Here is an 11,269-nt window from a genome sequence, read left to right on the forward strand (position 1 = left end):
CCAGGAGGCCCAGGTTCAAGTCCCACCTGTTCCTTTCTGAACAGGTCGATTAGAAAAATATGTTAAATAAAGAAAACCATTCTGTCTCTGATATAATATGCATCAATATTAATCCCAGCCCATCAGTCTATCTCTGATATAAAATACAGGGATATTAACCCTTGTCTATCTGTGATCTAATATACATCAATATTAATCCCAGCCCATCGCTGATACAATATATAGGGGTATTAACCCCCGATCTAATATACGTCAATATGAAACCCAGTCTATCTGTGATCTAATGCGTAAAGTTGCCTTTTTCTGACTGGACCATAGGGCTGCTCTCTCATTAGACTGAGATGACTAGTGGTGGTTTTAATCTGAGGGTTACCATGCCTCAGGTGATGGGAGAGATTGAAGGAGAGTCCTTCATGTGATCTCTGCCAATGCAGTAATTGAACTCTCGCTGTTGGCATTTGTCTGCAATAACAACCAGCCATGCAGTTAACTGAGAGAGCCACATCTGCAGCATCATTGCTCATTTCCACCTCCTGTCACACCCGACTGTGCCCAGTCTCAGCACGCCCGCTGCTAAACTCCCATCCACACCTTTCCTTCCTCCTGAGAAAATGATCAACACACATTCCTGCCCAGTCTCCCACTGTCAACACTTCATAAACATTCAGCTCATCTAAGACAGCGGTGCTGGTGCCCTGGGGGCTGAGTGGGGAATAAGCCTGTGTGAAGAGGTGAGACATCGGAAGGATGTTGTGAAACTTGAAAGAGTTCAGGAAAGATTTACCAGGATGTTGCCAGGGTTGGAGGATTTGAGCTACAGGGAAAGGCTGAACAGGCTGGGGCTGATTTCCCGGGAGCGTCAGAGGCTGAGGGTTGACCTTATAGAGGTTTACAAAATCATGAGGGGCATGGATAGGATAAATAGACAAAGTCAGGGAGGCCAGAACGAGAGGGCATAGGTTAAGGGTGAGAGGGGAAAGATATAAAAGAGATCTAAGGGGCAATGTTTTCTAGGAAGGGTTTGGAGGGATATGGGCCGGGTGCTGGCAGGTGGGACTAGATTGGGTTGGGATATCTGGTCAGCATGGACAGGTTGGACCGAAGGGTCTGTTTCCGTGCTGTACATCTCTATGACTCTGTGGCATATCCTCTGACTGAGTCAGGGCCTAGTGCCAGACCACAGCTTCTCAACAACTGGGGCAGATGGCACCAGGTTGGGCCTTGGCTGTTTCCAATGTGCCCTCAGAATGGTTAGCCAGTGCAACCATGAAAATAGTGTGGGTCTGGGTGGGATACTCTTCAGTGGGACTCGTTGGGCAGAATGGCCTCCTTCTACACCGTATGATGAGAACAGCAACTCTGAGATATTGCTATTTTCTAATCAAAACCAGGAACTTGCTGGGGAAGCTCAGTGGGCCCTCGAGTTGACACGTTGAGTCCAGTTCGTCACCTCGTTCTGACCCGAAACATTAACTCTGCTTTCTCTCCACAGACACTGCTGGACCTGCGGAGTTTCACATTTGGAGAATATAGAGATCTTTGTTTTATTTTTTGTCCCATACAGAGCCTCCTGACTCAGAGGTAGGGGCACTACCACAACACAACACACAAGCCCTCCACTGGGTCACCTGTGTGTGTGCTCAGACAGGTGCTTATATGGTCAAGGGAGTGTCACAGCCTCCTCCAGCCGCCAGGGGGCGGTCACTGCGCTCCTCCAGCCGCCAGGGGGCGGTCAGTGCGCTCCTCCAGCCGCCAGGGGGCGAGGGGGCAGCTCCTCCGGCCGCCAGGGGGCGGTCAGTGCGCTCCTCCAGCCGCCAGGGGGCGGTCAGTGCGCTCCTCCAGCCGCCAGGGGGCGGTCAGTGCGCTCCTCCAGCCGCCAGGGGGCGGTCAGTGCGCTCCTCCAGCCGCCAGGGGGCGGTCAGTGCGCTCCTCCAGCCGCCAGGGGGCGGTCAGTGCGCTCCTCCAGCCGCCAGGGGGCGGTCAGTGCGCTCCTCCAGCCGCCAGGGGGCGGTCAGTGCGCTCCTCCAGCCGCCAGGGGGCGGTCAGTGCGCTCCTCCAGCCGCCAGGGGGCGGTCAGTGCGCTCCTCCAGCCGCCAGGGGGCGGTCAGTGCGCTCCTCCAGCCGCCAGGGGGCGGTCAGTGCGCTCCTCCAGCCGCCAGGGGGCGGTCAGGGCGCTCCTCCAGCCGCCAGGGGGCGGTCACTGCGCTCCTCCAGCCGCCAGGAGGCGGTCAGTGCGCTCCTCCAGCCGCCAGGGGGCGGTCAGTGCGCTCCTCCAGCCGCCAGGGGGCGGTCACTGCGCTCCTCCAGCCGCCAGGAGGCGGTCAGTGCGCTCCTCCAGCCGCCAGGGGGCGGTCAGTGCGCTCCTCCAGCCGCCAGGGGGCGGTCACTGCGCTCCTCCAGCCGCCAGGAGGCGGTCAGTGCGCTCCTCCAGCCGCCAGGGGGCGGTCAGTGCGCTCCTCCAGCCGCCAGGGGGCGGTCACTGCGCTCCTCCAGCCGCCAGGAGGCGGTCAGTGCGCTCCTCCAGCCGCCAGGGGGCGGTCAGTGCGCTCCTCCAGCCGCCAGGGGGCGGTCACTGCGCTCCTCCAGCCGCCAGGAGGCGGTCAGTGCGCTCCTCCAGCCGCCAGGGGGCGGTCAGTGCGCTCCTCCAGCCGCCAGGGGGCGGTCACTGCGCTCCTCCAGCCGCCAGGAGGCGGTCAGTGCGCTCCTCCAGCCGCCAGGGGGCGGTCAGTGCGCTCCTCCAGCCGCCAGGGGGCGGTCACTGCGCTCCTCCAGCCGCCAGGAGGCGGTCAGTGCGCTCCTCCAGCCGCCAGGGGGCGGTCAGTGCGCTCCTCCAGCCGCCAGGGGGCGGTCACTGCGCTCCTCCAGCCGCCAGGAGGCGGTCAGTGCGCTCCTCCAGCCGCCAGGGGGCGGTCAGTGCGCTCCTCCAGCCGCCAGGGGGCGGTCACTGCGCTCCTCCAGCCGCCAGGAGGCGGTCAGTGCGCTCCTCCAGCCGCCAGGGGGCGGTCAGTGCGCTCCTCCAGCCGCCAGGGGGCGGTCACTGCGCTCCTCCAGCCGCCAGGAGGCGGTCAGTGCGCTCCTCCAGCCGCCAGGGGGCGGTCAGTGCGCTCCTCCAGCCGCCAGGGGGCGGTCACTGCGCTCCTCCAGCCGCCAGGAGGCGGTCAGTGCGCTCCTCCAGCCGCCAGGGGGCGGTCAGTGCGCTCCTCCAGCCGCCAGGGGGCGGTCACTGCGCTCCTCCAGCCGCCAGGAGGCGGTCAGTGCGCTCCTCCAGCCGCCAGGGGGCGGTCAGTGCGCTCCTCCAGCCGCCAGGGGGCGGTCACTGCGCTCCTCCAGCCGCCAGGAGGCGGTCAGTGCGCTCCTCCAGCCGCCAGGGGGCGGTCAGTGCGCTCCTCCAGCCGCCAGGGGGCGGTCACTGCGCTCCTCCAGCCGCCAGGAGGCGGTCAGTGCGCTCCTCCAGCCGCCAGGGGGCGGTCAGTGCGCTCCTCCAGCCGCCAGGGGGCGGTCACTGCGCTCCTCCAGCCGCCAGGAGGCGGTCAGTGCGCTCCTCCAGCCGCCAGGGGGCGGTCAGTGCGCTCCTCCAGCCGCCAGGGGGCGGTCACTGCGCTCCTCCAGCCGCCAGGAGGCGGTCAGTGCGCTCCTCCAGCCGCCAGGGGGCGGTCAGTGCGCTCCTCCAGCCGCCAGGGGGCGGTCACTGCGCTCCTCCAGCCGCCAGGAGGCGGTCAGTGCGCTCCTCCAGCCGCCAGGGGGCGGTCAGTGCGCTCCTCCAGCCGCCAGGGGGCGGTCACTGCGCTCCTCCAGCCGCCAGGAGGCGGTCAGTGCGCTCCTCCAGCCGCCAGGGGGCGGTCAGTGCGCTCCTCCAGCCGCCAGGGGGCGGTCACTGCGCTCCTCCAGCCGCCAGGAGGCGGTCAGTGCGCTCCTCCAGCCGCCAGGGGGCGGTCAGTGCGCTCCTCCAGCCGCCAGGGGGCGGTCACTGCGCTCCTCCAGCCGCCAGGAGGCGGTCAGTGCGCTCCTCCAGCCGCCAGGGGGCGGTCAGTGCGCTCCTCCAGCCGCCAGGGGGCGGTCACTGCGCTCCTCCAGCCGCCAGGAGGCGGTCAGTGCGCTCCTCCAGCCGCCAGGGGGCGGTCAGTGCGCTCCTCCAGCCGCCAGGGGGCGGTCACTGCGCTCCTCCAGCCGCCAGGAGGCGGTCAGTGCGCTCCTCCAGCCGCCAGGGGGCGGTCAGTGCGCTCCTCCAGCCGCCAGGGGGCGGTCACTGCGCTCCTCCAGCCGCCAGGAGGCGGTCAGTGCGCTCCTCCAGCCGCCAGGGGGCGGTCAGTGCGCTCCTCCAGCCGCCAGGGGGCGGTCACTGCGCTCCTCCAGCCGCCAGGAGGCGGTCAGTGCGCTCCTCCAGCCGCCAGGGGGCGGTCAGTGCGCTCCTCCAGCCGCCAGGGGGCGGTCACTGCGCTCCTCCAGCCGCCAGGAGGCGGTCAGTGCGCTCCTCCAGCCGCCAGGGGGCGGTCAGTGCGCTCCTCCAGCCGCCAGGGGGCGGTCACTGCGCTCCTCCAGCCGCCAGGAGGCGGTCAGTGCGCTCCTCCAGCCGCCAGGGGGCGGTCAGTGCGCTCCTCCAGCCGCCAGGGGGCGGTCACTGCGCTCCTCCAGCCGCCAGGAGGCGGTCTCCCTCGGCGCCGACCCTCCGACAGCACGGCACTCCCTCGGCGCCGACCCTCCGACAGCACGGCACTCCCTCGGCGCCGACCCTCCGACAGCACGGCACTCCCTCGGCGCCGACCCTCCCTCAGCACCGACCCTCTGACAGCGCGGCGCACCCGCGGCGCTCCCTCGGCGCCGACCCGACAGCGCGGCGCTCCCTCGGCGCCGACCCTCCGACAGCGCGGCTCCCTTGACATTAGCTTGCTTTTATATTCCAATCCCTGTGCCAGAAATGAAAACATTCAATTGCCTTCGTGATCACTTGTGTCTCCTGCACTCTGCATTTGAGATTCTTGTTCCAGCACAGCAGCAGCATCCCACTCATTATCAGAGAGCAACAATTGCTCTCCATTTAAATCATGCTAAAGTGGAAAAGTTCACTTTTTCCCAAATTATACTGTATCTGCCACATTCTTACTCACTCACTCACTCTTCCTATCTGCAGGCTTCATACAACCTTGTATTAACTTATTTTCTAATGACACAAACGTAGAAAGAAAACTTTATCAACCATAATTTCAGGTCCTCCATCCAAATCCTTGAAATACACCACTCTTCCCATGTTACTGAACTGAAAACCATCCATTTATGCACTCCCTGTTAGCCAACAAATCCTCTGTCAATGCTATTATCTTACACCCCAAGGCCTTATTTTGTATTGTACCCTTTGATGTGAAACCTTGTCAAGTGAATTTGGAAACTAAAGTCAATGCATCCACTAGTTCCCCTTTATTTACATTACTTGTCCTTCCTTAGATAACACCAGTAAATTAATCCCTTCCCATTCACCAAACCCATAATGACTTTGCCTAATGAAACAACATAAATGTATTTGATTTATTGTCATGTGTACTGAGGTACAGTGAAAAGCTTTGTTTACGAGCAATACAGGTAGATCATAGTAAGCAAGGATGTACAGATCAAAAAGTTTTAGACAGAGGCTGACAGGTTACATTGCACAGAGCGTGTGTGAGGCGAGATCAGCATTAGTTGAGGATAGAGAGTCCACTCACAGTCTAATAACAACTCGGAAGAAGCTGTTCCTGACCCCCCTGGTGCGTGTCCAAGTTTTTGTATCTTGTGCTTGATGGAAGGGGTTGTAGGAGATCATTAGGGATAGTCAAACACAGTTTGTGAAGGGTAGGTCATGCCTCACCAAACTTATTGAGTTTTTCATGAAGGTGACAAAACAGGTGGATGAAGGTAGAGCGGTTGATGTGTAAATGGATTTCAGTAAGGCATTTGATAATGTCCCACATGGTAGGCTTTTGCACAAAATATGGAGTTTCGGGATTGAAAGGGATTTAGCGGTTTGGATCAGAAATTGGCTTGCTGAAAGAAGACAGAGGGTGGTGGCTGATGGGAAATGTTCATCCTGGAGTTCACTTACCAGTGGTGTACTGCAAGGATCTGCTTTGGGCCCACTGTTGTTTGTCATTTTTATAAATCATCTGGATGAGGGTGTAGAAGGATGGGTTAGTAAATCTACGGATGACTCTAAGGTAGGCAGAGTTGTGGATAATGCCGAAGGATGTTATAGGTTACAGAGGGACATAGGTAAGATGCAGAGCTGGGCTGAGAAGTGGCAAGTGGAGTTTAATTTGGAAAAGTGTGAGGTAGTTCACTTCGAAAGTAGATTAGATTACTTACAGTGTGGAAACAGGCCCTTTGGCCCAACACGTCCACACCGACCCTTCGAAGAGTAACCCACCAAGATCCATTGCCCTACATTTACCCCTGCACCTAACACTACGGGCAATTTAGCATGGCCAATTCACCTAACCTACACATTTGTTTTGGGACTGTGGGAGGAAACTGGAGCACCCGGAGGAAACCCACAGGGAGAATGTGCAAACTCCATACAGACAGTTGCCTGAGGCGGGAATTGAACCTGGGTCTCTGGCACCGTGAGGCAGCAGTGCTAACCACTGTGCCACTCATAACAGGAATGCAGAGTACTGGGCTAATGATAAAATTCTTGGCAGTGTCAATGAACAGAGAGATCTCGGTGTCCTGGTGCCTAAATCCCTGAAAGTTGCCACCCAGGTTGATTGGGTTGTTAAGAAGGCATATGGTGTGTTGGCGTATATTGTTAGGAGGATTGAGTTTCGGTGCCACAAGGTCATGCTTCAGCTGTACAAGACACTGGTAAGGCCACACCTGGAGTATTAAGTAGCGTTCTGGTCACCACCTTAGAAGAAGGATGTGGAAACTTTGAAAAGGGTTCAGAGGAGATTTACTAAGATGGTGTCTGATATGGAAGGAAGGTCTTACGAGGAAAGGCTGAGAGAACTGTTTTCGTTGGGAGAGAAGAAGATTAAGTTACCTCTCAACCGAGACATACAAGATAATCAGAGGGTTAGATAGGGTGCACAGGGAGAGCCTTTTTCCTCGGATAGTGAAGGTTAACGTGAGGGGACATAGATTTAAATTCAGGGATGATAGATTTAGGACAGATATTAGAGGTAGTTTCTTCACTCAGAGAGTAGTAGGGGAGTGGAACGGTCTGTCTGCAACGGTAGTAGACTCGCCAATGTTAAGGGCATTTAAATTGGCCTTGGACATACATATGGATGATAATGGAATGGTGTAGGTTAGATGGGCATCAGATTATTTTCACAGGTCAGCACAGCATTGAGGGCCGAAGGGCCTGTACTGCGCTGTAACATTCTGTGTTCTGTTACTGGGGTGTGATGAGTCTTTAATGATGTTAGCAGCCTTTCTGTTGCAGTGATTTCTGGAAATAGAGTCCATGGATGGAAGATTGGCGTCTGTGGTGGTCTGTATGCACCTGGACAGGATGCTCTCAGCGGTGCATCTGTCGAAGTTGGTGAGGGTCCTTATGGACATGCTGAGTTTGAGTCGTTGTGCCGCCTTGACCATCGCATCCAAGTGGGAAGTCCAGGACGAGGTGTCTATATTGTCACTCTGAGGAACTTGATGCTGTCCACCCTCTGTAGCTCCGCTCCTTTGATGTAGATGGGAGGGTATTCTCCTCTGTCGTTCTGAAGTCAGCGATCAGATCTTTATTTTTGCTGACATTGAGGGGCAGGTTGTTCTCATTGCACCACATCACTAGGCCCTCTATCTCTCTTCTTTATTTTGACTCGTGGTTGTTTGATGTCCATCCCACCACAGTGGTGTCAGCAGTGTGCGTGTAGATGGTATTTGTTTGGAATGTGGCTCCACAGTTGTGGGTGTACAGGGAGTAGAGTAGGGAGGCTGAGGACACATCCCTGGGCGGGGGGGTATTGTGGAGGAGATGCAGTCTGTGGGTCAGAAAGCTGAGCATCCAGTTGCAGAAGGCGGAGCCAAGACCAAGGTCACTGAGTTTTGAGATCATTCTGGAGGGGATTATGGTGTTGAAAATGGGGTCTGAGGAAGGTGTCCTTGTTGTCCAGATGTTTCAGGGATGGGTGCAGGGCTAGGAACATGGCATCCACTGTGCATCTGTCATGTCAGTAGGCACATATCCGGGGATGGAGGCTGGAGTTGATGTGGGCTCTGACCAGCCTCTTGAAGCACTTCCTGATTATTGAGGTCATTTGACGCTGTTGAAACAACGTTCACTCTGCTAATAAGTGGGATAGTGGGGTTATTTATGAGGTTTGTTGAACATGATTTTCTTTTCCTTAAATCCTTGTTCACCCTGCTCAACCTTGCCATTCCTCCAGCGTATCACCTCCTTTTTAATATTTTTCACACTATGGATGTCAAACTGATTGCTCTGTACTTTTCCACTTTGCTTTCTCTCCTCTTAAATAGTGGGATTACATTTGGTGCCTCCTGGATAGTGGAAACTTTCAGAATAGTGTTACTAGTGATAACCACTATCTCTGTTACTGCTTCCATCACCGCTGTGAGATGAAGCTGACCTGGTCCTGGAATTTTAACAACCCTCGATCCAGCTGACTTTTCAAGAACTACCTTTTGCTTTATATATTTGTTCTGGGCTTCACAGGCTGGGCCAGCATTAATTGTCCATCCCTAATTATACTGAAGAAGAGAAGCTGCCTTCTTGGAATGCTGGGGTCAGTGCAGGTGATTCTCTGTGAGGTGCTAATGGCTGCTGTCACTCTGACTGGAGCCAGTACTGAGGGAACATTGCCTGGGTTCCTCCTTGTACAGTGCCAGCTCCCAGGGTTAACAGGAATCCCTGCCCTTTCTGTAACAGGATAACTCCCTGGTGGTTTGGAAAGAGATTGACCTGGCTCGGCTTTCAGAGAAGGAGCGGCGAGACACACAGAACGAGATTCTCATCCTGTCGGTGTTGCAGCATCACAATATCATCGCCTATTACAACCATTTCCTGGATGAAAACAAACTCCTGATTGAGGTGGAGTACTGCAATGGTGAGTGGGGACAGGATGTTGTTAGGGGGGACACTGCTATGGGGAGGGGGTGGGGGTCACTGCAGCAGGAGCACTGGCTGTGGAACACAGCAGCTGGTGGGGAACAATATGTGGGCAGAGGAAGTTGTCACAGATTGAACTATAGGAGAGGCATCACCTTAAGGCACTGCAGAAGGGGCACTGGTGAATGAGGAGAAAGTGAGGGCTGCAGATGCTGGAGATCAGAGCTGAAAAATGTGTTGCTGGAAAAGCGCAGCAGGTCAGGCAGCATCCAGGGAACAGGAGAACCAACGTTTCGGGCATAAGCCCTTCTTCAGGACTGGTGAATGAGGGACAGTTTGATTGTCAAGGAGGCATTGCTGGGAGTTATTCCAGTGTTCTGAGTCAATATTCATCCCTCTGTCAACATTAGCCTGAAGGTAATCCAGGCATTATCATTGTTGATGTTTGTGGGAGCTTGCTGTGTGGAAACTGTCTGCAGCTGGTTCCTATTTTACAGCAGTGACTACTCTTCTTAGACCGTAATGTACTTAGGGACGAACTGCAGTTGTGAACAGTTAAAATATGCAAATCATTTTTTCTTTCAGGGGGCAACTTATATGATAAGATCCTGCAGCAGAGTGGGAAACTATTTCCTGAGGAGGTAAGGCAGTGAGTACAGAGTGAGGTACGTACACAGGATGAAAATACTGAGCGAGAATATTTATATACAGAGACACACACACAATCCCTGTCATGCATGCACATTCTCTCTCTCATCCACACACACAGTATCTCTCCCTCACATGCACAACCTCTCTCTCTCTCTCTCTCTCACACACACACGCACACTGAGATACACACACACACACACTCTTTTACACTCAGTCTTACACCCGCATTCACTCTCACATAGACGCATTCACTCTCACATAGACACTCACTCTCTCACACATACTCACACACTGTCCCTCACAGACACACCCTCCTGTCACACACACTATCACACCCCCGTGCTGTTACCCCCTGCGCTATCACGCACCCCCCCCCTTTTACCCCCCACCCTGACACCTGCGCCCCACACTGGCATATACACATGCTCTCTCACATGCCCTCACAGGCACGCCCTCTCACACATGCTCACATACACAGAGACAAATATTCTTGGCCCACACACACAGAAGCACACTCCTGCACCCCCTTGCCCCCACGGACCCCACTGCCACAAACACATCGACACACTGTAAAAACACTGAGTGAGGGTACTGACACAATCTAAACTACTTAGTAATGATGACATAGAAATATAGAAACTAGCGCTATTCAGCCCTGTGAGCCTGCTCCACCTTTCAGTCTGATCATGGTTGAGCATCAAGGTCTTGTTGCACATTCCCCTCTCACAATTTACCCACATTTAGATAATCTGCTGTTCAATTTTTTCTTGCACGCGCACACACATACACACACACACAATCGATGTTACTGTGTGAGGAATCATACACACACGAACACACACAACTCAAAACTGAAAACACGGAGTGAGGAAAACTCTATGTAGGCCATAGCCTGTCCTGTCCAATCTCTGTGCCTGTCCCCAGCGGAGTTTCACTGGTCTTCACTGATCCTGGTAATGACATTGCTCCTGTGTCTATCCTTTTAGACGGTTGTGTGGTATTTGTACCAAATCGTGTCAGCAGTGGCACACATTCACAGCTATGGAATTCTACACAGGTCAGTGAATATTCCTCACCTTGGAAGCGGGCAGTCTGTACCCCATGGGGTTGCGGGTGGGAGGGGGAGGGAGGGGGATGGTGGGGTGTTGGGAAGGGTGGACCAGTCTCTACTCCACAGGGAAGGCGGAGGAAGCAGTCTGTACCACGCAGTGGGCTAGGAGAGTCTGTACCCTGCAGGGCAGGGGCAGTGGGAGGGGTATTCCACTGACCAGGTTCTTTTGGTATTGTGTACCATACTAACTAAATCCACCTGAACAACCACAGGCAATAATCCAGGAACCAATTACAACCTTACCCACTACTCACCTAAATTAGAGAGTTTCACACTTGCTGTCAATTCCTAACAAACTACAATAACAGAATTAAGTACATCCCACTCCATCTCCCTCCTGACAATCCTCACTCAGTCTCCAGACCAGGTTCCTGAGCAGCCAATCGTACAACACTTTTGACTCGGAACGTTACCCCCTGCTGGTGCCCCGACTGTCCCCACCCCTCCCCCGACCGTCCCCTCCATCCAAT

General features: G+C 55.4%; 1 protein-coding gene across 1 annotated transcript in view; it reads left to right on the forward strand.

Moving 5' to 3' along the window:
- The first annotated feature begins 1,656 nt into the window (after window positions 1–1,656).
- The window catches only part of LOC122554869 (serine/threonine-protein kinase Nek9), an 80,956-nt gene continuing 71,343 nt past the window's right edge, over window positions 1,657–11,269 (forward strand). Inside the window, exons 1-4 of the mRNA XM_043700217.1 lie at window positions 1,657–1,824; window positions 8,858–9,035; window positions 9,623–9,678; window positions 10,675–10,745. Of these exons, the coding sequence (XP_043556152.1) occupies window positions 1,657–1,824; window positions 8,858–9,035; window positions 9,623–9,678; window positions 10,675–10,745 (473 nt within the window). The remainder of the gene's footprint in view (window positions 1,825–8,857; window positions 9,036–9,622; window positions 9,679–10,674; window positions 10,746–11,269) is intronic.

The sequence above is a fragment of the Chiloscyllium plagiosum genome, chromosome 12, assembly GCF_004010195.1.
Source record: "Chiloscyllium plagiosum isolate BGI_BamShark_2017 chromosome 12, ASM401019v2, whole genome shotgun sequence".
Classification (NCBI taxonomy): Eukaryota; Metazoa; Chordata; class Chondrichthyes; order Orectolobiformes; family Hemiscylliidae; genus Chiloscyllium; species Chiloscyllium plagiosum.